The 26,606-nt window shown below is 38.1% G+C and overlaps 1 protein-coding gene across 4 annotated transcripts in view; it reads right to left on the bottom strand.

Annotated features, from left to right (window-relative positions):
- Positions 1-26,606, bottom strand: part of arhgef12a (Rho guanine nucleotide exchange factor (GEF) 12a) — a 96,511-nt gene that overhangs the window by 13,604 nt on the left and 56,301 nt on the right. For 2 of the 4 annotated variants that reach the window (XM_052109861.1, XM_052109860.1), the window contains exons 4-31: positions 24,944-25,000; positions 22,300-22,398; positions 21,196-21,245; positions 20,868-20,925; positions 19,697-19,869; positions 19,458-19,532; positions 16,282-16,389; positions 15,854-15,976; positions 15,023-15,094; positions 14,828-14,938; positions 13,901-13,999; positions 13,123-13,165; positions 12,602-12,707; positions 11,661-11,783; positions 10,851-10,883; positions 9,827-9,944; positions 9,225-9,327; positions 7,523-7,738; positions 7,082-7,217; positions 6,563-6,598; positions 5,474-5,613; positions 5,139-5,285; positions 4,633-4,718; positions 4,315-4,440; positions 2,380-2,494; positions 1,647-1,747; positions 844-921; positions 507-582 (exon numbers count right to left, since the gene is read on the bottom strand). In XM_052109861.1, coding sequence (XP_051965821.1) covers positions 507-582; positions 844-921; positions 1,647-1,747; positions 2,380-2,494; positions 4,315-4,440; positions 4,633-4,718; positions 5,139-5,285; positions 5,474-5,613; positions 6,563-6,598; positions 7,082-7,217; positions 7,523-7,738; positions 9,225-9,327; positions 9,827-9,944; positions 10,851-10,883; positions 11,661-11,783; positions 12,602-12,707; positions 13,123-13,165; positions 13,901-13,999; positions 14,828-14,938; positions 15,023-15,094; positions 15,854-15,976; positions 16,282-16,389; positions 19,458-19,532; positions 19,697-19,869; positions 20,868-20,925; positions 21,196-21,245; positions 22,300-22,398; positions 24,944-25,000 — 2,808 coding nt within the window. The remainder of the gene's footprint in view (positions 1-506; positions 583-843; positions 922-1,646; positions 1,748-2,379; positions 2,495-4,314; positions 4,441-4,632; positions 4,719-5,138; positions 5,286-5,473; positions 5,614-6,562; positions 6,599-7,081; positions 7,218-7,522; positions 7,739-9,224; positions 9,328-9,826; positions 9,945-10,850; positions 10,884-11,660; positions 11,784-12,601; positions 12,708-13,122; positions 13,166-13,900; positions 14,000-14,827; positions 14,939-15,022; positions 15,095-15,853; positions 15,977-16,281; positions 16,390-19,457; positions 19,533-19,696; positions 19,870-20,867; positions 20,926-21,195; positions 21,246-22,299; positions 22,399-24,943; positions 25,001-26,606) is intronic. The other 2 variants (XM_052109863.1, XM_052109864.1) reach the window with 2 other exon arrangements.

The following is a 26,606-nucleotide window of genomic DNA, read 5'->3' as shown; positions in this document are numbered from 1 at the left end:
GCCCTATATGTTTGAACCAGAGTCAGACACTGATGAGGAAGAGACTCCGTCAGAAGTAACAACTTTGAGAAGGAACCAGGAAGTTTCCGGATGATTATTTGATACATTTATTTATTTGTTGTAGAGTTTTTTCAGCAGTTTTGTAACGATATATGAGCAACACACATACACAAATACTGTTACAACGTTCGCTATACGCTATAATGAACCAACACACACAAACAAATATGTCAGTCGGCAGTGTCCGTCAACAGTTGTGGGCAGGGCCTGTACAAAGTGATGTCACTTTAGAAACAGTAGAATCTGCAAACTGCTTGTTCTGAGACAGACAAAAAATGACTGGGTGGATTTTTATCATTATACGGTGGTTGTGTACACACACACACACAGCATTTATGTTCAAACACCATGTAAAAGTGAATTTTGCATAATAGGTCCCCTTTAAGTGTAGCTTAAGTGTCTACATACTTTATGGAGTCACCAAGTCTGAGAGCTGTATAGCTTACCAATGGTTTTGTCTTTGTTCACTTTCCAGGACAAAGGACCCTCATGGACCATCTTCCGTTTAGTGAGATCCAAGTTCTGAACGTGACAAAGCAAAATTAATTTAATGGACCACAAACGACCAGTTACACAACTAACACTTACATAGAATACAGTACATAAAAGCTCAGTTGTAACTAGGATGGAAACAATTATGCCTGATGATCTTCATAAATATTAATCTCAGATTAATGACATCTGATTGGTTGATACTGAAGTGCATGACACAAAAACAGATACATGTAGTGCCTCCGGATAACTTAGAGAAGTTTCTAGACAAATTGATTGATTACGACGAACCTTAAAATCTGAGATCATGGGGTTCTCGCTCTGCTTTAAAGAAGAAAGGTCCAGTCGCCTCTGGTAGTCCTCCAATCTCTGTCAGAGATAAACAACAGTTATATGCTGCACAATCAATTAACATTCGATGCCTCGCACATCATCTTAGAATACTTGGTCAAGAGAACCTAAAAGGTGATGTGCATAATTTTTATTACACTTTTTTTCCCTTAATATTTGTAAAATGATTTTTTCATTTCTCAGTACAATTTCAGCAACAACAATAAGTAAACCATTTATCGGTTGATTTCTGTGATTGGCTCTGTGGTGTTTAAAAATGACCTTGTTTGAGTGGCCTGACATTGCAACATCGACACAACCAATGGTGTGAGTTTGGGGCGGAACTACCTAGTCACATTACCAAAGGCAGATGGTTGGAGTGTTTAAGAAACCTGCTTGAAAACGGTCATTCTTTTTGGAATTTTTTTGAGGCACTTTTGATCTTCTTGGAATTTGTAACGGATTTTCAGAGGCAGACCGACTGACTGTATCTTTAACCATTGATACATTTTCTTATGAATTATCTCCAAGTTTACAAAAAGTTGGAACATCACTACCTATACTCTAAAAGCAGTTCGGGAAATCTGGGATGATGTAAGAGCAGTCACAGAGGTTTTACAACCTATAGTCAAGTACCGACAATCATTACATTTTTCCAGTGCAACCTTCCTTGAAGCTGACCCAAGGCTATAATGCCAGCCTGCCTTGGGCTGTCTGATAAGCAGGGAGAGAGTGGCAGCTCAGTCAAGTTCTGTACTGCTTACCTGTTTGTTCTCGGACTCCTTCACGGATTGGTTGACGTGGTTTAAAATCTTTCGACAGCACTCAGCTGCTCTGCTTACTTTGTCTTTCTCCTCTGAGTCATCTGTTCATAAGGTTGCACATACATTCAATTACATTATGATACATGCACACACATTCAGGCAGAAACTAATAAACTCTTTTAAGAGATACTTCACCCCAAAATGAAAATTCTTTCATTATTTACTCATCCTCATGTCGTTCCAGCCAAGTGTCCTCTATATTCACCTTGCATCTAGAACCCACCATTTAAACTTTTGGCAAGATCAGATATAATATGAGAATGACCTAATTCTTAATCGCTGATTGTACTTCCCATTTATTGCCATTCTCTGACCATGCCAAGAGATCCACAATTAAACAGATGTCAAATACTGTGAGAAAAGCACAGAAAGAGTCCAGTTCCCCCTTCAGAACATTCCTAACATTTAAGAAATGGCATAGCTCTAATTTTCTAATGGTTTGTGTCCAGTCAGCGCACACTCTTTGAAAAGCCGACACAATCTCATAGCTGTTCACGGATGAATGAGTCTGCCAGCGGGACAAGTGTCTTCTAAATGCACAAATGTTGTCTTGTTTCATAACATGAAAACTTTCTGCAATTTATAATGAAGTATTATTGATAATCAGCCATTGAAAAGCCTATATTGGCTGACCATTAATAGGTCTGGGTGCATGAAGGATGGAGGTGAATACCTGTGTACTTGGCAATGTTGTCCATCAGTAAAGGGTATTTGGTGAACCTCTGCATCTCTGCAGGGATGATGTCTTTTAGCTGTAGTCTGCGACACCGTCGATTGCTTTCAGCCTCCTGCAGATGGTGCAGAAATGAAAACAGAGGACAACAATTCCAGCAAATCCACAACAAAATCCACCCTAATCTATTCCATATTTCTTTTTTTATAAAGAGACACAAACATCATGAATAAATGCCTAAGCACGAATTTTGTCCTTCACTTAAGTTGAGAGAATAATCCTTTGCAAGTCAAAATATATTGTGATTTGTCAGGTTGACAACTGGTCTGAATAATAAAAACATCTTTGAAAATCTGTAAATTAGTAGTCATGATAAAAAATTGCAGTAGTCAAGATTTTCAATACCAATTTTGATACCACAGCTGTGGGGGTAAAATGTAATAATAAAAATAAGGGATAGTTCACCCAAAAAGTATTCTCTCATCATTTACTCACCCTCATGCCATCCCAGATGTGACTGTTTTTTTATTTAATTTTTTAAACTTCTAATTATCTTCATTTCTGTTCTGTAGAAGAATATCTCAGCTCTGTAGTTCCATACAATGCAAGTGCATGGTGATCGGACCTTGTAGCTCCAAATATCACATAAAGGAAACGTAAAAGTAATCTATATGACTCCAGTGATTAAATCAATGTCTTCTGAAGAGATATGATGGGTGTGGGTGAGAAACAGAACAATATTTAAGTAATTTGTTTACTCAAAATCTCCACTTTAACTTTCAGCTGTGAAAGTGAAACTAAACATGTGACTCCCAGATGTAAAAGTGAAAGAGTAAAAAAAGGAATTAAATCTGTATCTGTTTCTCACCCACACTATTACGTCACTTCTGAAGATATGAATATAACCACTGGAGTCTTATGGATTATGCTTATGTTTCCTTTATGTGATATTTGGAGTTACAAAGGTCTGATCACCATGCACTTGCATTGTATGGAAGTATAAGTGCCCATTTAAAATGTTTATTACATCTTTATTGTTGTAATGCTTATACCCTAGTTTTCTAAATGAATGGATTAGTGCAGTAGATTTAAAAAAAACGCAGCATATTCATTATTGAGAGGTTATTAAATTTGCCATGTTCTTCTCTTCACTCCTTTCCACAACATGATAAAAACAGCACAGAGACAAACTCATGCTTCCTCACATTCAGGACAGCAAACAATTAGATCTGATTTAGGTTAATAGGCCTTTATATATCATACACATTTTTAAACAAAATCTCTTGGCTCACATGTTCTTTGTTTTTTAAGTGCAAGTCAATGCTGATACTATTAACAATTCAGAGATCATTGCATCTAGATAACGCATCTCTTCTGCTGTAACACTGCGTCAAACAATGCAAAAGTTATTTTTGTTTTAATATGAGCAAATAAGAATTTGTAAAAAATGAGGGCTGTCAACATTAAAGCGGTATCTTGTGCAATTCAATAAATATGTTTAGCGCCATTTTGTTTTAAACGCCATTATCGCTATACAAGTCCCTAGCGATGCACCCATTTATCAGTCGATGGAAAAAGCCCTTGTTTGCATGCAGTTTATGTATAAATTCATCTCTTTTCTCCACCATTATTAAGATATGCACATATATTCTGCTTCAAGTGTCATCCACAAAATAATTGCTGAACCTAATAATACACATAGGCCTACTATTAGTTTTCTTTCTTTAAAAAGACACTGAATGTTAACTATTAAATAAAGAATGTGATTAATCATAAGTAAATGTTAATTATTTAATCGATTGACAGCCCTAAAAATAATACTGTGATATAAGCAAAAGTATGTCTGGAATGCATGGTCTTTTTCAAATGATCTGCAGAGAAAGAAAACCGGGCAGCTCTCAATAGTTCAGCGCCCGGCGGGGAGGCTCGACCCACCTGCATGAAAGTGTTGAAACGCTGGTCCTTCTTCTGCCGGGATTTGATGAGCTCCAGGGCGAAGGGCTGGTTACTACAGAAAGTGCTCACCGCTTGCTTGACCTGCTCCTCTTCTCCGCCACTGAACTAGAAAAACACAATCCAGGGAGATCAGGGTCACACTGTAGGGTGGCTGACAGAAATAGTTTGAGTCCATGGAAGGTTGAGTGCTACTCTTGCCACCCAGGAGTCCTATCACATGTAATAACTGTTCATCAATGTCCACAGAATGCAAGTTAAACATGTACCCAAGACAGTAAATAATTTCCTGTCCCTTACCCAAGACAGTAAATCATTTCCAATCTGGTCAATAACGGACGACTCGTTCTTCTTGCGGATCACAGTCATTTGATCTGCTATCCTCACTGTAATTTCAAAAATACAATAAGATACGATTAATGTTTTTTTAAACACAGGATTCCCACAACTTTTGACCAATGACAATGACTTTGGACCATGAATTTCCATGACTTTACAAGTTGCTTGTCATTTTTGGATAAGGATTATATAAATAAAATATATAATTATTATTTTTTTTAAACATTTATTGAAATTGCTCAACACATATATAATTCACAAACACTTGTAATATTTAAGAGCTGAGATTATCTAGAAAAAATATATATTCACTATAGACATTTCCATGACTTTAATGGACTTTAAAGATTTTTTATTTTATTTCTCAAATCATGGAAATCACCATTTAAATACTTCCTAATTTTCTCTGACTATGGGAACCCTGTAAATAACATTTGCTCAAATTGCTGAGATGATGTGTGGCATACTGTGCAGTTGAACAATTTCCTCCAGGTTGGTAAATATGTTTTTGATGTCAGCAGGGGGCAGTATGTTGTCTCGGGTGAGTTTTTGGTAGAACACACTGTCCAGGACTTTCAGCATGCGCACATGAGCTCGTTCCGTGTAGAACAGTTCTGAAAGCATAGTGAAGATTGAGGGTTACGTAAATACGCTTATGCATCAGAACATCTGCTCAAGAGTCTGATCTCACGGTTTGCACATATAATGTCAAAATATCAGTTTGGAGCGAGTCTCAAAAAGATCCCTTTTAACAGAGTACATCGTTTACATTAATGTTAGTGAAAAGAAAACAAGGTCGTACCGTTAATGACTTCTTGTTTCTTGATCTCATGGGGTGTCAGGCCTGCTAGAACATCACGCCCAACCAGCTGCTGCCAGTTAGGAGGATCTACAGAGTACAAATCACTCCCCTGATCATCTTCACTCTGATGCTCCTCAAACCTGTGGATGAGGGGAAAAGAGAGTGAGAGAGATAGAATAAACAGAAGATTAACCCTTATAATCTCTATAAACAGCAAAACATTGTTTGACTTGTTTTCCAGTAAAAATATCTAAACACCCTTTAAGCATAAATGAAAAATACCTAAGATCCATTTTTAAGAGAAATCTAACAAATGTAGGGATGTTTACACTTAAGAGAAAAAAAAAATTATATATATATATATATATATATAATCTCTTCTTCGGACCAGGATGGGGGAGTTGGGGACACAGGATGTGTGTGTGTGTGGGGAGAAAAGAAAATCCCCCCTAGCCCTCCCTTAGACCAATGCAAGCATTTTTTTGAATGTAAAAAAAAAGTCTGCAAAGTTTCAAAAATCAAAGTGCACAACAAGTGGATTTATTGACTCTCAAAAGAAAGAACCGATTCTGAACACCTGAAAGAGTCGTTAGTAATTCCAGACTTACTTCCTGTTCTAACCTATGTAATTTGGTAACAAAAAACCTGCCTATGGTCTTCATTGGCTGCTCGCGAACCGCTTCGACCCGCTCTCAAACATTACACAAAGTAGCAGCATAGTAGGCTCTTTGAAAGGAGGAGTTTAGAAGGAATGCTTTGGAACGGGTTCATTGAACGAGCCGTTTTTGACACTGTGAAAAAAGGTAATGCTGCAATTTAAATTATGAGCAAATTAAAGTGTGTTTTGACCTTGGATGCAAGTAAAGCTATTGTATGAGACATTTAAAACAAAATTATGCACGTTTCAAAACCATAATAGGCACACTTTAAGAATGTTTAAATATTTTAACTGGAAAGCAATTTTTTTTTTCACAACAACTTATGTATCTCTACTGAATATTTGAGTTGGTGAAGTGTTCAGGATAGGGGTGGGTTAAAAATAGAAGTGACGGTGGTGATCGACAGCAGCCAGTGGCCAATAGCCAGTACCTTCTAATCAGTTTAGGTGTGCCCACATCAAGGAATCTGTAAAACAGCACATACTTCCTCATTTCACTGACATATAGTGCACCACTTAGATTAGCAGCAATCAAAGCTGGTCTTAGTTAGGTTTGTAAGCAGTGTTTTATTACAGTACATACATGCAAACAGAAGCTAAATTGTAAAGGTGCTTCCCTTGCTGAAAGGGAATATGTTTTGGATGCTGGTATCCCCACCATGCTTCTGAACAAACTTAACCAGTAATAAACAAATGTTGCTCAACCAGATACACCAGCCAAGTTCTGTTGGTTAAAAGCATGACTAAACTGGTCAAACAGCTAAACCAGGACCAAACAAACATAAACATATCTGGACCAGGATGGAGCTGCTTGTTTAAAATCAGTCTTTTCAGCAGGGTTAGCGTGAAACAAAGTTAGCATGATTTGAAGTCTTTGTTAGTAATCAGTCCAAAATCATAAAGTAACAGGCATTCTTTGGTGCATGAATGTGAACTCTTGAATTATGCACCTTTCTCCATCTTTGTCTTCATCCATCTGGTCCATGATGCAGGGGATGTAATCACAGGGTGGGTAGATGATGTCCAGCACATCTCCAGACTGCAGCCCATCACTCAGTCGGGGAAAAACTGTAGATGGACTCATACCTGAGGACACAGACGACCTAGTCTCAGCCTCAAACTACAGAATAACTACCAATACACAGCACCGCGTGCCAAAAAATAATCCAAAAGCTTAAATTCAGCACTTTATGAGATATGAGTGGGAAAAGTGACAATAGAAAAACCTATTTTCCCCCACTTCCAATTTTAGCTTGTACATTTTATTAGTTTGCCTAAATTACCATAGCTTTAGCCAGCTGGTTCATAAAAAGAAGGGCTTGACAATAAAAAGAGTAATGACGACTCAGATCAGTGAGACTGCAAGAAGAATTAGGAGATGAAGCACTCACAAAACTCTGTGTCCCTTCCAGAGGGATCTGATGGTGAGCTGTAGGAGGCGCTGTATGTGGGTGAGGCAGTGAATCCTGGGCTCTGTAAGAGGTCTGAACCCTCACTTGACTGACTGCCCCGCAGACGTCCACCCTCTATTGGCTCTGACCCGCCCAACGCTGGCTGAGACATCTGCTTCTGAGGCCTTTGCTTGACATTGTCCCCTCCCCTCCCAGCTGCTCAAACACACACACACACACACACACACACACACACACACACATGTTGTGTTTCCATGTTTTATGGGGACTTTCCATAGACATAATGGTTTTTATACTGTACAAACTTTATATTCTATCCCCTAAACCTAACCCTACCCCTAAACCTAACCCTCACAGAAAACTTTCTGCATTTTTACATTTTCAAAAAACATAATTTAGTGTGATTTATAAGCTGTTTTCCTCATGGGGACCGACAAAATGTCCCCACAAGGTCAAACATTTCGGGTTTTACTATCCTTATGGGGACATTTGGTCCCCACAAAGTGATAAATACACGCTCACACACACACACACACACACACACACACACACACACACACACACACACACACACACACACACACACACAAGAGTGTAGAAATGAGGGCAAGTCTTTTCCAATTTCTAGGAAATGCACACCTGGGAACTTTTAGCATTATTATGACATTTGATTGCAGAACCATCTATTAAATATTTTTTTTTTTATTCAACATAAAAAAAGATAGCAACAGTCCAATAAAACAATCACCAAGCAACAAATAAGGGTAAACATTGGCTTTAAATAGCATGGAGTTGTGGAATTTGGTCAATAACTTTTTTTTTTTAATTGCAACATAACACATGGTTTACAATCTCGGTTTACAATCTCAGTTTACAGGGGTGTTTACACAGGACATGTTCGTGCATTCCCTCTGCACCATTCATTAATTATTGGTCTATTGTTGGTTGTGGCCATTGGGTCACATCTCTGTTTTTAAGCATCTCATGCCGTTAGTGTTGCAATAAGATCCACTGTCAAATGAAATAATTTAACTTTCATAAAACACAGCTTGAAACCCTAGTATTCTGCTCCTTTGCGTTGTGCTCCATCTAGCTGTTTTTGAAAACAAGAACACATCTTGTGTTTACATCAACTAAAAAATGTATAGCCTGATCCTCATTGTTGTGATAAGTGAAGTGAAACCAATCAAACAGATACAAAGAAGCCGGAGAGAAACATTAATGACTGGTAAATTTTCACAATTCAAAATCCACTGGCAGGTGTGGCAAAAAGTTAATGAACCCAGCCTTTCCCAATCCACTACATGTACACAAATTTCTGAAAGAAATATACAAATTCCTGGGCCGCTCAGCGAGTATTTACGCTGACTACCACCCCTGTAGTCGCGAGTTTGAATCCAGGGTGTGCTGAGTGATTCCAGCCAGGTCTCCTAAGCAACGAAATTGTCCAGTTGCTAGGGAGGATAGACATGGGGTAACCACCTCGTGGTCGCGATTAGTGGTTCTCGCTCTCAATGGGGGGAGACTTGTCCTCCGCCACCCGGATTGAGGCGAGTAACCGTGCCACCACAGGAGCCACTAAATAGTGGGAATTGGGCATTCCAAATTGGGAGAAAAGGGTATATATATATATATATAAAGAAATATACAAAGATATATACTAAAGCATCCTTAGAATTACCTGGTACTGATTCGATGCGACTCGGCCACCGTGGGGGCACTCGAATGGGGAAGCGAGGCTTTTTCAACTTCTCCTCTCCATCCTTCTCTTGTTTGCTACTCTTCTGTTCAGGGAGGATAAACAACAATCCTCAGGGTACCAGCTTTGACATAGCAGTACTGACATGAAAATGGCTCCTTTCTATAACATAGTGAGCTGCCAGAGGCAGCATTTTAAGGCATCATAGTTTCCAACATTTCCAAAAGGTATCGTTACTTATGCCATCTCTTAATACTAAGGCAGCATCACACGTATCCTTCAGAGAGAAGGCAATTCTAGAATATATTGCAAAAAGCTCCATTAATCCAAGAAACGTTGGTTGCAGATTAAAAAAAAATTTAAATAATACAAATTAAAATCAAATAATTAAAAGTTGATGATTTTACCAAATATATATGTAGAGTTGCTAATCAGTCACTTAAGACATTTCTTTACTGTTAGAAAGCTGAGGCAGTTGCATATTTAAGTAGTAAGACAGCAAAGCAGCTCACTAGATTTTAGAAAAGAGCAAATGTGTTTGAAATGAGAAAAAGATAAGGGCAGAAATAGGTGTGAACATATACCCTCAGTTTTGAAGGAAGAAAATTAATTCGCACTCGTTTGGACTCCAGACTTCTTTGCTCTTTCACTCGAACTCCCAGATGCTTCATGTACATGATTATCACATATTGCATGGTGGTGCTGGAAGAGAGAAAACCCAGTTTCAGCAGTGAATCAAACATTTTTCCTCTCCCTGGATATTGGGTATGTGGGCAAACTCAGTAATTGGAGCACAGGATCAAGCAACCAAGTATATCATTTCCTTCTTCACAAGTTCAAGGAATGTGTCTGATGACTTTATTTTCCCCAGATCATCTCCGTGCTGGCTCATTTCTAGTTTGACTGATACACTTACTGATTTAAATGTAAATTAATGTAAGCTTATTCAAAATAGAATGTTACAAACTTGGATGAATTCATTCTCAATGAGTTTGTTTGCTACCATAATGTAATACATAGGTTTTAATTGAAGAATTACACTACCTAATTTAATATTTGTTATAAAAATGTATTCCCTATTGATACCTATATTAATATACTCATAATGCCCATGGCCAGAGGGCAAGCTAAGCCTTCTCCAGCCTTACCAAAGCTCAGCCAATGCCTCTGAGGGTTGTGTTTTGCCTGTTGAGTGCTGCTGGCTCCATGTGGCTGAGTCCGTCTGTTCTACATGACTACAATCTTATTGTGCCTTCTGCCATATCCCAAAACTCACGTGCATTCAAGTTCCCCATCTATCTCCCCACATATGTGCTGTATAAATCATACCGGCTTGTGGTGTTGCCATATGGCATCTCAAATATGTTTGTCTACATTAAAGTAAATGAGGACTAAGAAATTAATGAAGATTGGAAATCACTATGTTCTGCAGCATGTTGTATTTATGTCAAGTGTTAACATGCTGGCACCCCAGGCGGACAATTTACAAACAAATCCAGTGCAACATGTATATGTAATCAAATAACCCTCTTCCCTAATGCCTGTATTGTTGATCATTATGGAGGAGGTTTGCAGAAAGAAAACATGAATGAGGAAGACATTTCTCACCATTTCTCTTCTTCTGTGGGTTGTGAAGTCAACCTAAAAGACAGACACACATTTAAGAAGAAGGGTATACATTTGATGCCAAGCAATTACAGGCCTTATGAAATGGCTTGATGAGCCCAGTTGTCTATCCGGTGTTGATGTTTCTCGTTTTCAAATTATAGTTGGGGCTAGACATATCGAAGGGCTCATCCTCAATATTTAAACAGCCAATACCTTCAAAAGGACAGTTAATCCAAAAATAAACATTCTGTCAGCATTTACTCAGAAAAAGATGTGATATAATGTTGATAACAAAAGAAAAAACAAAAATAAATTGACATCCTCCTTTTCTTAAAAAAAAAAGATGGCATTACAGTGAGGCACTTACAATGGAAGTGAGTCAGACCAATGTGTTAATGTTAAAATACTTTGTTTCAAAATGTATTCATTCATTTAAGTGCATTTATAAAATGAAAATTTGCACCATTTACTTCCATTGTTTGTGGTAATCAACATTATGTCACAAATGCTGTCGATTGAGCTTAACTTGTATTGAGCGCGAAATATTACTTTAAGCAGAATGTTAGCCTCAGTCACCATTCACTTTAATGTATGAATAAAATTGAATGGTGACCAACAATTTGCCTCTCCTTTTGTGTTCCACAGAAGAAAGTCATATAACAATCAACATGAGTGAGTAAATGAGTGATAGACTTCATTTTTGGGTGAACTATTCCTTAAGTTTATATTGCTGCCATGAAAATGATATAATTCTAGTCAAAAGGTGGTATTAAAAAAATTATGTTAATGAGGTCTTTGTGTGAGACTCACAGGATATCATCTATTTTGGAAAGGATGTTTTCTGCACATGATCTCTCTTTCTCCAGATCGAGTTCAGAGTCCAGACGAGACAGCTCTACCTCAGCAACTGTCAAGCCCATACTGCGCTTCTGCCTGTAAGAGTGGATACAATGGTGTCATAAAAACCTTATTGTGAATAAACTGAAATCTGAATAAGAACAACGTAGCAGTATAGATTAATTGGACTGGATAACAGCTTGGAAACCATTTAAACCTGGCATTAACATGAGTTCAGCTTGATACAATCCTAAGTGGACTGTACTAAATACAGGTGTAAACATGGTCCGATCACTCAAACCACATTCAGAGGCTGTCTAAAATGCATGGGACCACATTGCACTTGTAAACGTAAACGCTAACGTGTCTTGATGTGACCACAAGTTATTTTGTAAAACAAGTTCACATTTCTTCATTTAGCATCAATGGCTTTAAAAGAAAACAACCATCCTTTTTTTTTTTGTTTTTCCAAAAAAAAAAATAAAAAAAAAAAAAAAGAGGAAAAGCCGAAGCATAGTCATGCATACAACTTGCAAAAACATCTTTAGTTTATCTGATATCAATATATCGTGATTGTGTGAAGCACGCTCATCCGAATTTTAATTAAAAAAAAAAAAAAGGGTATTGCACTCAAAACATCACTTTTGTGATGTCTATTTGGGAGAAACTGTGCCCATTTTTTCACACTTGCCTTTTATTCTTCAATTTTTTTTGAAAAATGTAAAACAGTAACATAACAATGGACGTATTTGCTCATGAATTCATGGACCCTTTCCTCTAAATCTGATCACTGCCCTTTAAATTCAATCACAGTTGGTCACTGGAGATGCATCTGAGACGCATATTACCACCAGGTGTAACAGCAATCTGTCTTTCTTTACCATTACCAGGAGTAAACAGGACCTGTTTCTCACCTGAAATCCTCCAAGTGTCTCTGTACATCAGGGAGGAGAGATTCCTGCATTGTCTGTACATACTGCCTGTGTAATTCCTCGGGAATCAGCTCTGGTCTCCGCCGCTCTAAAAAAATCAGCAAGTCAAACACACATACTCACACACTGGAACATACCCTGTTATTGCCACACAAAAACAACCTGCATGAACACAAATGGCATTTGGCCTCTCATGGAGAGTGCACTTCATTAAACCTTTGGCCTATTCAAGCAATGTCAACATGACAGTGACCAGTGCTTTAGAGGCTTAATCCATAATTACATGTCAACATGACAGTCAGTGAGAATGTTAAACAGGATTTGATTTTCTAAATGATTATGGGTTTCTCACCAAGTGCATCTGTTTAGCCCTTGGAAGTTTTACAGTCTACAAACACACTTCAAAAAACAAACCTGTTAAACTAACACTGCAAACACTGCAGGGTGCGAATGAGTAGTTTGCATCCGTTAAAATTATACTTGGAAACTGAACACATGCTTACCGAGCTCAGAGGAGATAGATTCAGGCACAGCTACTTTCAAATTCTGTCAAACAAAAACAAGTTTTAATTAAAAAGGGAAAAGGGGGTGTGACTGAAAAAACAACTATAAACACTGAAAATATCAATAACATTCTATACGTTCTATATGACACATTTACATAAGGTAATTCATTAGATATCCTGAACTATGAATCCATTTTAAAATCATTTATTCATCTTAATTATCAATAATTCATTATTATGTAAATGTTTACTTTTAGTTGTTCATCATTAGCTCATGTTAGTTCACAATGCATTAACTAATGTTAACGATACCATTAACAAAAAACAATAAATGCTGTAAAAGTATTGTTCATAGTTAATTCATGTTAACTACTGGGTTGAATAATATAATTATATAAAACCTTATTGTAAATTGTAACCAAATTATCAAGGTAACAAAACAGCTAAACTACCAGTTGATCTGGTACAAAGAGAACACATTTTGCTGCAGGGAAGACTTGCACCCACACCAACACATGCACGCTGAGTTTGAAAACAACAATATGTGATGACTGTGGGGGTAAAAGGCTGTCTGCGAGTGTGTAAGCTTCCTGCCCCTGAGGCTGCTGGGAGTGGAGTAACCCATCACACACCTCACAGGACAAAAGGTAGCGTTGATCTGGGAGGATCTAGGCCTTTGTCCCAACTTGCCCACAAACCAAATTACACTTAGGCAGTGTAGACAATGATGGGTTTAAACAAGTAGAAATGAGGTGTGAGAACAAGCTGCACTTACTGCCCCACGGTCTAAGAAGAAAGATAAAAAGTCCATGAATATGCGACGAGTTTCTTTGGAATTTGTCTGCTTGTAGAGGTCGGCATACAGGTAGCAGAGCTGTGGAAGAAAGTGAGATTCAGAGAGTTAAACGGATTCTAACTGATGAGTTCCACAATGTATTTGTTCTGCCGAAAAGAACTGTGAATCAGAAATGGTCATGTTGCATATTTGTTGTTGCGTGCAGCAAGAACAATGCAATAAAAAGCCACTGAATTGCAGTTCAGAAAACATTAACATGGACTCTAAAAATGTATTGCCTCCTCAACAGATGAAATCAGATGGCCAATTGAGACCAAGTTTTCGAGGTAAAATGCATCAGAAGAGTAAAAATTAGGGCTGTGATTAGAGTACAATTTGTAATAAACTATTAAATAATACAGTTTCATTGGTTTTCTGCGTCTCTAGCCAGAAACACTGTGCCAAGTTAAATGTGGTTTAAAACTTGGAAAATGCATCGAGACTGCATTCTGCTCTGTCCAGCTGTGGGTACAGCTTCATGTACTGTTGCCTGTACGTGTGCACGATTTGCGATGACCATCCTCTACTGACTGTGATTTGCAAAATATGGTGGTATTTTAAGCTTGAATTGTTCATTTGGTAGGATTATTATTATGGAATAAATGTATAGTGGGCATGAATCAAGCGTTTTTATATCATTAATTGCAGCTTAGCTTTAGCTGAAATACTTCTTTGGTATCCAGTTTAATAATTCACAGAAAACTATATGTAAGCTATTTGTAGTTGACTTCCTGAAAAGTGTGGGTTTGGGGGAGTAAGATTGTTGAGTCATTATTTTTGCAATTCTGTTTGCTGTTGCTAGTGCAAACAGAATTTTTTTTAGAATTTGCAACCACTTCAGTCTCAGACAGGAGTGCTGAAACTCACCAGAGGTGCAGGGTCAAATTGGGAAATCACATGATGCAGGAAGGCAGCAAGATGAGCTGGGCGAGTCTTGAGCAGTTTGATACTCTGGAAGCAGCTGCACTGGCCGTTCACCTGGGACACATCAGATCAGGTTAAAGAGGTGTGTGAGCAAACGCAGGGCCTCTGCACTAAGCAATGGAAAGGAACTTGGAATACCAGCTCCTGCTTGATGTCGAAGTCATCATCTTCAGGGTGGATGATCAGGCGGGAGGAGAGGCTGCGGGAATTCTGCAATAAGGAAAAAAGTGTCACAAATGTGCTGATCTGAGATGAGGTGGTATGGTCAAACAAAAGGTTTCATGTTTCTCACTAGTGATCAGCTGATATGGATGATGGATAAATGGATGATGCCAATGCAGATATTTATAGAGTAAGGTGATATAAGGTGATGGCCAGATATAATGCCAGTAGATAAAACAAATGCAAATAATACATTTTAATGAAATGTTGGTTATCCTTTCTGCCACGCAAAGGCAAAAAACAGTAACTACACATTTTTGTCAAACTTGATTTGACCGAAATTGGGCCTCTTAGACAATGATATGTCCTTTGGCAGCCAGGTTTGGCTTAACTATAACTATAACTTACTTTCTTCTGCAGAACACAAATTAAGATTTTAAGAAAAATATTTCAGCTCTGCAGGTCTATACAATGCAGTGCAATTCAATGAGTATGAAAGTGATCTGTTTCTCACCCACACCTATCATATCGCTTCTGAAGCCTTTCAGTAGCATTGTATGGACCAAAAAAGCTGAAAATTTTATCTAAATATCTTTATTTGTGTCAGCAGATGAAATAAAGTCACATCTGGGATGGTATAAGGGTGAGTAAATGATGATAGAATGATTTTAAAACTGACAAAAGAGCCATATACCACTTGAGGAAAGCCAAGCAGGCATTGTTGTATTGGTGGTAATGTCACAATAGCCAAATATCAGATGATTTAGCAGCCTGGGCAAATAAATCTGCATATCACAAAGTTCTCACCAGGTCAGAGCCATCCTCAGCCTCAGGAGAGGGGCAGGAGTTGAGGCTGTCTCTGGGGGTGCTCTTTGGACTGGAACAGTTGGAGTCTCTTTGAATCTTCGGAGAGGCTGGGTAGAATCGCCGCTGGATCAGCACATCACAAACCATAAACACAAATAATGAAACCACAGGGAATGAAGGAACAAGGGCTATGAGAGCTCTGTCCTACTCATTATAAATGCCACTGTTTAATGTTTAAGAACATTCTTTTTTTAATTGTTATTTTTTGTCTTGTACAATTATAAAAAAAAAAAAATCGTTTTTATTTTGCTGGATTTGATGGTCTTTACAAAGTCCAGTACCAAAAACATTTGCAGTATTTATAACATATTCTTTATCCTAAGAAAATAGCAGGGTAAAGAAACAAAAGGGGTGCAGGCTGCACTTACAGATGCCACTGAACTTCCACTCCAGAAACCTTCCGGGCTGAAGTCTCCCTTGCAATGATCCTCATCCACCCAGAAACCATCTTCACTGTTCCTGACATATAGACCCTCCTAGAAAACAGATTTAATAGTAAGTCGATGTGACTGTATTATGTTTTACCTTTTCTTATATGTTTATATGTCAAAAAACATTTATGTGAGAACTAATAACTATAATAGGATGACTATACAAACACAAACAAGCTGCTATCCACTAAATTGATTTTTAAATTTTAAGTTCTGTTACTATTAGTAAATTAGCAATGATATTATATTTATATTTCACATGTGTGAAATATATTAAAGTAATATTGTTCACCTTCATTATGTACTGTATATCATTAGCATATACTGAAGATAAGCATGTTTTTTTTAAGATATCTGCTTCGGCAGTTGGAAAATGCATTTTGTTTGACTACTACTCCTGACAGTGTGTTAAAGTTACTTTTGATGTGAAGATCACTATAATTAGTCAGAAATTTCATACATGTGTTGCCCTGTTCAGCTGGCCCTGCCGCTGTGGAATGTGCTTCTTGCCATCTTGGATGACCCGAAGTGGTTTGGGAGTAGGAGTTTTGCCATATTAATCTTTCGGTCCCTAATGGCAAAACGGATAAGGACCGAACCTGAGTCTGGTAGCAAGACTCTATGACATATCTTTGTTTACAAAACCAGTGAAGACAGTAAAACTGTGCTCTGTTGAAACATGGCTTGGGGAGTAACGGAATACTTGTAACGGTGTTACGTTTTCAGAATACAAAAAATGTGTCACTGTAATCCGATACAGCAACATAAAAACCAAACGTATTTTAATGACAGTTACATTTAATAAGAATAGGGAATACTAGCAGGATTTCAATTTTTTATTTAGAACAAAAGAAACAAAACATCCTCCTGACATAGTGATACAGACCACAGCTTTCTTAAGAGTGCTATAGATCTGATCAGATGCGTGCTCTACATATCTTCTGGTACTCTCTTGTGACTCACGTGAATCATGCGCCACTTACTGACGCATGTGCAAATAACACTTGTCTCACATCACTGCAGTGCTCTCCAGGCATATGGAGTCAAACTTTAAAAGGGCTACTTCATTGTGATTGCCACTGGAAAAAATGTATTATTTTTTAAATGTCTAAATTTTTGTTTCTTTAAAAGGTGAAAAGGGAAACGTAGCAGTTCAGTGCAATTTATGCCTTACAGCTGTGAAGATGCTATCCTTTTCCAAAGACCAACATATAATTTAAAGAAGCATTTGAAGGTAAGTCCCACATGAAAATATAGCTAAATTTAGTCATCCATAATAGTTTCGCCGTCCGTCTGTCCGTTGATTGTTTTCGCAGGTGCAGGAATAGCAGCAAATTGTGCATAATTGACAGTACAGCAAAAAGGAACATGGTCCTTGTTAAAGTGGTGAAACTAACACTCCCCCCAGCGAATGGCCTGTATTCCCATACAAGGGACACCTATACTGTCAAAACGGTCACTTCTCACTTCCAACAAAACTTTAGTATAAACTTTTAAACTGAAATGCTTTTGTGATGTAATGACAACAACAAAAGGGTCAGCATTTGTTTTGTTAAAAAAAAAAAAAAAAATGTAATCCAAATTGTACACATAAATACCAAACTAATTAAATATGTTATGAAGTTCTAAGTAAAAAAGGAAATGTACGATGGATAATTTATCTGATTTTTATACTTATTACAAATCTGGTTGATTCTGGCAAATGTAACATTTAAAAATACGTAATTAAAGGGATAAGTAATTAAAGACACATTAAAAAGGTTTAAATATATTTTGATTTTAACTTTAAAAACCTCCTTAAACAAACATAAAATCACCCATAAATGTCAGCTGGTGATGTTGGACTGTGGATCATGAGCAAGCAGACTGGAAGCATTGCATTAATAATGAAGATAAAGCTAAAGACTGTGCAATCTATCTATTGCAGTCGGAAGTTAATGAATAGTGCCAATTAGTCTACACAATATTTGCAATACATGGAAGAATTCAACTTTGTTTTGTATTTCAATCTATCCTGTCAGATTTAATGTTAACCAAGACATAATTCAGTGGATCTGCTTTACTGTTATTTTGATGAGGAAAAAAATTGCTATTTTCTGTGACAGCATTCTAAATGGGATATATCACCCTCCGAAGGGCACTTTGAAAGGAGAACAATCATGATAGTCATCCTGCAAGATCGCTTCAAACTGAATTTCCAATAAAAATTGATTAAAAAGCGAGTTCCGTATGACCCTTATTTTTGAGCCCCACACATTTTAACCTTTCAAGTTCTCACAGTGGATGGTAAAGTCTTCAAAGGGAATAGGGCATAGGGATGATCACTACAGAATGCACCCTGTAGCAGATAGAGGACTCACCTGATTTGTGCAAAAATACTGAGATGATCACATGTTTTTTTTCTTAGCTACATCACTCATACCATTATTCAAACACTGTTTGTTTGCATTCAGGAAGCATAATTAAAAGTCTTCAAGAATATTTTGCTTTTGTCTTGACTACACATATGACCTAGAAGTAATCTGATTACATTACCTCTACATCACTACTATATTGTGGTAATTGGATTAAGTTAATGGTTAAATTTTTTTAAATGAAATGAGTAACCCTCCCAACCATGGTGGTAGGAGCTTGAGAGAGGGTTCAACCAAAAATGAAAATTCTGTCATCATGTTGTTCCAAAATCATATGGCTTAATTTCTGTACAGATGCTGGGCAGAATGACAGCCTGTCACCATTCATCATGCAAGATGTAATCAAAGTGAATTGTCACTGATACTAGTATACTACCAAACCTCTCCTATAGTGTTCTATAGAAGAAAATAAGTAATATAGGTTTGGAACAACATGAGGGGAGTGAATTCTGACAGAACAATTCCTTGAAGACTGCCTCTGCCCTTATCAGCCATACTAGAACAGTAAATTACCTCACAACAGGAAAAGCCTCATTCTTATCAACTTTAGTCATAGTTGCAACAATACAGTTCTGCAACCCAACACTTTACTGACATGGACACTTTGTGAAATTAGAAGTACAGAGTATGTCCACATTAAATCACAAAGAGACCAATAGTTTTGACTTAAACCCAAGCCCTGGACTTCTAGATTCTGACCTGTATGCCCTGTTGCTCCCAAGACACCATCCTTCTGTTTTCAATTCTTTGGTTGTATTGAGCACTGTTCACTTCCTATAAAAATGTAGGGTTGGGTTAACAAGTGACAGGGAGGAGCAGATTATAAATTTAAGATGATTTAATTGAAAGAGAGATATGAGGAAGTAAAATGGCAACAAACGGAGAATGAACAAATCTTTAGATGGAACAACAAAACCGTTGAAATATAGGGTGCTTACCCATGGTACAAGAGGAGAAGAGGTGCCCTCTGATACATTAGAAGAGTTGGGGGATGTAACAAAGGTGTCTCCAAGAACCCCCGGTGACCCGAGGCCTGCATCTACCTCAGAAAGGGGGATCTCGGGCAACCCGGGAGGTCGGCCTAATACTGTGAGGGCCACATATGAGCCAGCTGCAAAGAACAAATGTGTCTACACTCAGTGACCACCATTTTAGGTACACCTGTACATCTGATATGCAATTATCTAATCAGTCAATCATGTGGCAGCAGTGCAATTAATAAAATCATGCAGATACAGGTCAGGAGATTTAGTTAATGTTCAGATCAACCATCAGAATGGGGAAGAAATTAAATCTCAGTGATTTCAAATGTAGCATGATTGTTGGTGCCAGATGGGCATGAGTATTTCTGTAACTGCTGATCTCCTGGGATTTTCACTGTAGTACATAGGGGTTTTATGAGTTACCGTAGCCTTTCTGTCAGCTTCAACCAGTCTGGCCATTCTCCGTTGACCTCTCTCATAAACAAGGTGTTTCCATCAACAGAACTGCCACTCACTGAATGCGTTTAAACTCAAGAGACTGTTGTGCTTGAAAATCCAAGGAGATCAGCAGTTACAGAAATACTAAAATCAGCCCGTCTGGCACCAGAAATCATTCCAATTTCGTAATTACTGAGATCACATTTTTCCCCATTATGATGGTTGATGTGAACATTAAATTAAGCTCCTGACCCGTATCTACATGATTTTTTGCACTACTGCCCTGGTATTGGCTGAGAAGTCGTCGGGGGAGTTGCGAGAAGTGGTGCGAGCGCGAGGCGATCGTCTGTGTTCTGCGACTGCTACAGTGTCCTTGAATAACGTATAATGTGTGAGTAAGGGCATGCGGTGGAATTTCTGGTGGCACCCTAAGTTAAGATTGTGCCCCTCTAGGGAATTGGTACCTAAAGTAAAGGCCATGAACATGAAACACAGTACTTGGTAAGTCTAAAATGAGCTCTAGCCACTGAAGTTCTTGTGATTTCAATGTTACATTAAAAAATAAGTTTTACAATATATTCAAACTTAAAATGTATAATCCAGTCCATCAAAGTGATGGATAATAATTATTTGGAAAACAACCTTTGTATGAGGTGATTCTCTCTAACAAAGCAAATATTTTACTCACATTTGATTAATTTCACTACTTCAACATGGTTAGAATGTGTCACCAAGGTCCCGTTCACCTAAAACAGAGGAGCAAAGCATTAAACATTTTGAACTTAATAAACTCTGATCTACATACATATATTCTGCAACTCTGTACCTGATTGTGCTTCAATACAGACCAACCAATAAGGTAAACCCTTACAAACTGCAAGTTCCTCTTCTAAGCTGATGCAAAAATGTTTTATTGTGACCAGTAGGTGGCAGAATAGACAGATGCAGAAATGCAGAGGTGAAAAGGAGGGGGTGGACTGAGAGAACAAAACTCCATACAGTAACTCTGCACTCACCTTAATGATCCTGTCCCCAGTCTGGACACCTGCACGCATGGCAGCGCCATCTATTACAAGAGAGAGGAGAAGACGCCCTGAATGTCTGCAGAATTTCAGAGAATATGTGAAATAAAAGTATCATCTAGTATGTGGGCCTGTATTGTTATTTTTTTTCTCCCCAATTTGGAATGCCCAATTCCCAATGCACTCTAAGTCCTCGTGGTGACATAGTGACTCACCTCAATCTGAGTGGCGGAGGACAAATCTCAGTTGCCTCCGCGTCCGAGACCGTCAATCCGCACAACTTGTCACATGGCTTGAGTACATCCACGCACAACTCACCTCGTGCCTCGCCGAGAGCTAGAACCACATTATAGCGACCATGAGGTGGTTAACCCAGCGTGACTCTACCCACACTAGCAACCAATTGGTTGCTTTGGAAGCCTGACTGGAGTCACTCAGCACGCCCTAGATTCAAACTCGTGACTCAAGGTGTGGTAGTCAGCGTCTTTACTCGCTGAGCTACCCAGGTCCCCGGCCTGTATCGTTATTAAACAAAACCCACTGAAAGACATCTCAGGGCATCTCTGAAAGCTTCATCTTGAAAACTCTATTTTTAATGGGACAATGTTAAGCCAAGATATCCACACATACCAATTGCTATAATTTATTGTGATATAAAAACAATAACACAAAACTCTACTCCAAGCATGTGCCTAGGGGCTTTATCGCCAGCGGAGACATCGAAAATGAATATTAAGCTACATTTTTCAATTTCTGAAGAAAATGTGAGTGGTGCTAACAAAGAAGTCTAGTGCCGTGCCATATTTTACAGTGGGCAAAGAATACATCAATTGTTGAAAGACACATTATTGCTGGTAGCTTGCAATGATCTTTAACAAAGCATTGTGTGTATGTAGCCCTGTTTCTCATCAACACTGTGTTTTCACAGTCCTCTAATTGGTTCTGGTCAGAGCACATCAGCTCTATTTCTGACCTCCAGCCAAATCACAAATCACAGAGTCCCTGCCACAGGCGCACACAGGAGCTGGGAGAGCATACAATTTGTCTGCTGGGGGGCGGAGCCATAAAGCCAGACAGTGAGATAGACAGGCCACTTACCCTGTTTGACGAGCTGCACAAAAACAGGGTTGTCCCCACTGACTGTCAGCCCAAAGCCATTCTCATCTTTCTGAATGATTACACATCTCTGAACCAGCCCTGGTGAAAGGGGAAGAATAAGAAAGAGACGGGGAGAGAGATTATTAGGAGAGAGATAAAAAACATTTTCCTGGATTGTCAAAGCTTTATTGAACTGCATTAATCAGGAAAAACCTATTAAAACAGACTACAGTAGCACTAACTTAAATACCTGATCAAAGTGTGAATAAGTGCAAGCCGATACAGTAATTTATATTTAGCAATAGGGGTGGGGGAAAAAATTATTTCAGTGATGCATTGCGATTCATACTCAAGCGATTCTGAGTTCAGTTTAAACCACGGCAGAGCAGTGGCACGTGCTAAAGACAGATGTAGAAACAAAGGTGTGAGTTAAGTGCATAAACTAAAGTCAAGTGCACCAACACAACTGTTTGCAGACCAGCTGTATCAAATCCATGACCTTTTGTGCCCGAATGAAACTACCATCCCGAAATTCTTTCACAAACACACGCACATAGCAACGGGAGAGTTTATTCGTGACAATAAGCCAACAAACCACAAGAAAGAGGAGCTCACACCCATATTTGCACTGATTTGCACAAAAGTGGTTTGGGAGATGCTGGTGATGTTTTAATTTATAAAAAAATATTATTTTATAAATAAAATGCCTTTCTCTACTCTTGCGCGCTCTCCATTTCATTGGCTTTTGCTTTATTGACAGTCATTCGCTTGTCAGGACAGTGCACACACCTGATGATAAAGGTTTGCAATCCATCGTAGCTTTTGTGACAGGGTAGTGCAATCTTCTACTCACAGAGCAAACAGATAGAACAGTGCATATGGGACACTTGCAACAACTGCGCTATTTAAATCATTTGACTCGTAATCGAATCATGGAGGCCAGTGAGGATTTGCATCTCTAGTTAGCGACAGCATTAATATATGGCAAGTTGTGAAATGAACACTTGAATTTTATATTCCGATCTAGCCTGATCCCTAAACTAACCCGAAATATGCAGGAAAAGATCAGAGCTGTGGAGGTGTGGGTTATCACAGTGGCTAATGCACCATCCGAAAGTGTTTGATTTCAAAACCAACAGCTCATCCGATCAGATCCAAGATCATGAAAGCTGCAGTTCTCAGACCACAGCAATGAGCATCTACTGTCATGTTTACGTATCAAATGTTCACACATAGTTTCACTATGGCTGTATTGCACTGCAAGGCCTAATGCACAGATCCTGCACAAAGAGGTCTGCTTATACGACGGCACCCAAATCAGAGGCTAAACAAATTTGATCTCATAAGTGATGTTCCCTCTAAGTTGCTCGTGTGCACACTTGTGTACTTCTTATGTTGTTCCAAAACAGGCCGGGAAAAAATTAATATCTACACAGATAGGAGGCTTAAGTGTATGGGAAAATGGCCTCTTAAGATTCTTTATTCTGGATTATATACATTATTATTTTTCATCAACATTTATATTATCATTAATAAAATAATGTATACTGTGAAATATATATGATTATATAATGTATGGGTTTAATTAAACATTTTCTTATTAATTATATCAAATACAATTTAACTAGCAGTTAGCTATTCAGATGATATGATATCATAGTACATTAAACAAAACAATGCAATACAGCTATCGACTGAAAACAACAACAATTCCGACATTAACACCATTGCGGTTTATTTATGTATTATTTAATTAAATGTGATCCATATCGCTGTCACATGCAAGCAAGTATTTCTACTTCTTGTGATGTTCATTGCCGGTTATGGTGCATTACCGCCACCTACTGAGCTGTAGTGTGGAGTGTCACAAGAAAGTCTTTCAGTGGAGTCATACGTCCACTGAAGACGGTTAAATTTATATAAAAAAGTGGTCACACATCTTATGTAGGATTAAATCCTGAACTGAGTACAATTCTTGAACTTCAAATTAAAACATAGCTTATCCTGTATAACTGTAAGCAAACAAGTTATGTTTACATTTATTCTTGAGGTCTTACAAACACGTGGAATGCATTTCCTTTACTATTAATGGTATGAAATGTATATTGTTAGAAATATCAATCTTCACAATATGGAAAATAATGTTGTGATAATATTTTTGGCCATATCACCCAGTCTTACTTTGCATTGTTGTAATAATATACACATTCCAAAACAATCAAACAAGTCAACTGGTAAACAAAACTAAAAGAATTCTCATAAAACTTTGTGAAGAGGAGGTGGGCGGGGCCAGACCGTGAGTTAGCCAAATGGGCTAATCAGCAGAGGAGCGAGATAAGGCCAAGCCGGATGTGGCAGTTCAGGAGAGAGAGCCACACGTGTGCATTTATGTTTGTGTCTTTCAGCCAGACATTTTCAACTGTTCAGCCAGTTCTCGCCTCCTCCTTGCCCATTTGAACCATGTTACACACTTAAACCTCACAATGTTGGAGGGACAGAGAAAGAGAAACCTCTACATAAGGGTCAGAGTGGCTGGCAATGATTGCTGAAGGCACAGCTACAGAAGTGTCTGAGACGGAAGAAAGAATTGCACATCAGTAAAGAATTTGGAGCCAGAAACACATCAAGAGTACAAGCATCTTACCAAAAGACTCAGTTCTCCCGTCAGCCACTACAAATCCACTCTTCTTCACCAGCACATCTGAGCAACACAACATCATAATACAACACAGGTCACACATACACACACACACACAAACACGCACGTACGTACGTACACACACACCACAGATAGGGAGAGGTCTCAAATATTTAAAAAAAAAACATGTAACAATGGCATAAATATATCAGCATGGCTGTTTAGGAGTGGGTCTTATATTTCACAAGTTTCCATCCACTTTTTGCACTGTTCTGTTATCAACAAAATGAAAATGCGTAAAAAAAGTTTTTTTTGCTGCCGAACATTTGCTGCGTCCTGCTCGTTTCCATTCAAAAGGCCTTTTACTAATAAAATGGTGTGCATCATGATGTCATTCTAAAAAAAACACTTTGTCGCATGAGTTTTGGTTTAGTGCAAAATATATCTGCCCTTGAGCCGTTTCCATATAGAATTTTGTGTATATTGCAAATTATGTAGCCTACGTTTCGCATCCCAGATGCCCCCACATGTATGTAAAATGGAGAGAGTATTGAGACAATTCATTAAAATTGGCCATTCTCCAAGTAGAATTGGAGAAGCAGCTTGTCTGCATCTGGGATTATTAGAAGAAATTGATTGGAATACTTGGCAAAATTTGTGCTGGACAATAATTCAATATAAATATGTATCGCGATATAATTTTTTTAAATAACGGTGATATGATTTTTAAACACATTTCCGATAGGCTACATTACAGCATTTGTCACTGACAAACATTCAGGGCGCAGCTGTCATTTCATTATATTCAAGACTAGCAGAAATAGCATAACACAACTGGGCACGTGCGTGACATGGCAATTTTTGAAAGGGACACAAATAATAGAGCCAAAATTGTACATCTATAGGATGTGTGTACACAGAAGACTTAATTCACCATGCGGTCATATTATAATTATAAAATTATCTTGCGTCCTCTAATATTTTAGGTTTCGTCTGGGACAAATGGGTCTTAGATATTCAACTGCAGCCATCCCACTGATCTGCCACGTAACATCATATTGAGCAAAACCCAAAACAACGGTAGATCTACAATATTAGGCTAATATCAGTTCACAAACAACTTGGTAATGTTATAATCGCTAATGTTGCAGACTCGTGAAAAAATACATCGGTTATCATAATTTTTTTTGTCATGACTAATTTAGTAATGACTCAGCATCATCTGTATTTAAGAGAAAATAAATACTTCATCCGATGATTAAAGTGAATAAAATAGCCTTGCCACTGCCAGCCTACTTGCTGGATTCTACAATTAACTAAGCAATTTGAACTCCACCGGACTTGTGTGTGTAATTGGCACAAAGGGGGAAAGCAGGCAGTGGACCAAACCACTGTGGTGCAAGGGAGGGAGACTAAAAATGTTTCTGAACTTAAATATTTTTTTTGGCCTGTTTGTATTGTTTTACTACTTACAGTTATTTTAAGTATATATCATTATGTTTTTTACAATACACAGCATGGTTTTTAATGCCCCAGCAAAGTTTTTGTTGTTGCTCACTCTTTTTTCTGTTTTCTGCAGCAACTCTTGAGCACTTTATTATTTTTTATCCTAGCTGAAGAACCTTTGTTTCAATCTATCAAGAAAATCAGCCTATGTTGTAGTTTCAAG

This window comes from Xyrauchen texanus, chromosome 38 (assembly GCF_025860055.1).
Source record: "Xyrauchen texanus isolate HMW12.3.18 chromosome 38, RBS_HiC_50CHRs, whole genome shotgun sequence".
NCBI classification, from domain to species: domain Eukaryota; kingdom Metazoa; phylum Chordata; class Actinopteri; order Cypriniformes; family Catostomidae; genus Xyrauchen; species Xyrauchen texanus.
Note: the sequence above shows the minus strand (reverse complement) of the source record. Positions and strands in the feature narration are given on the sequence as shown.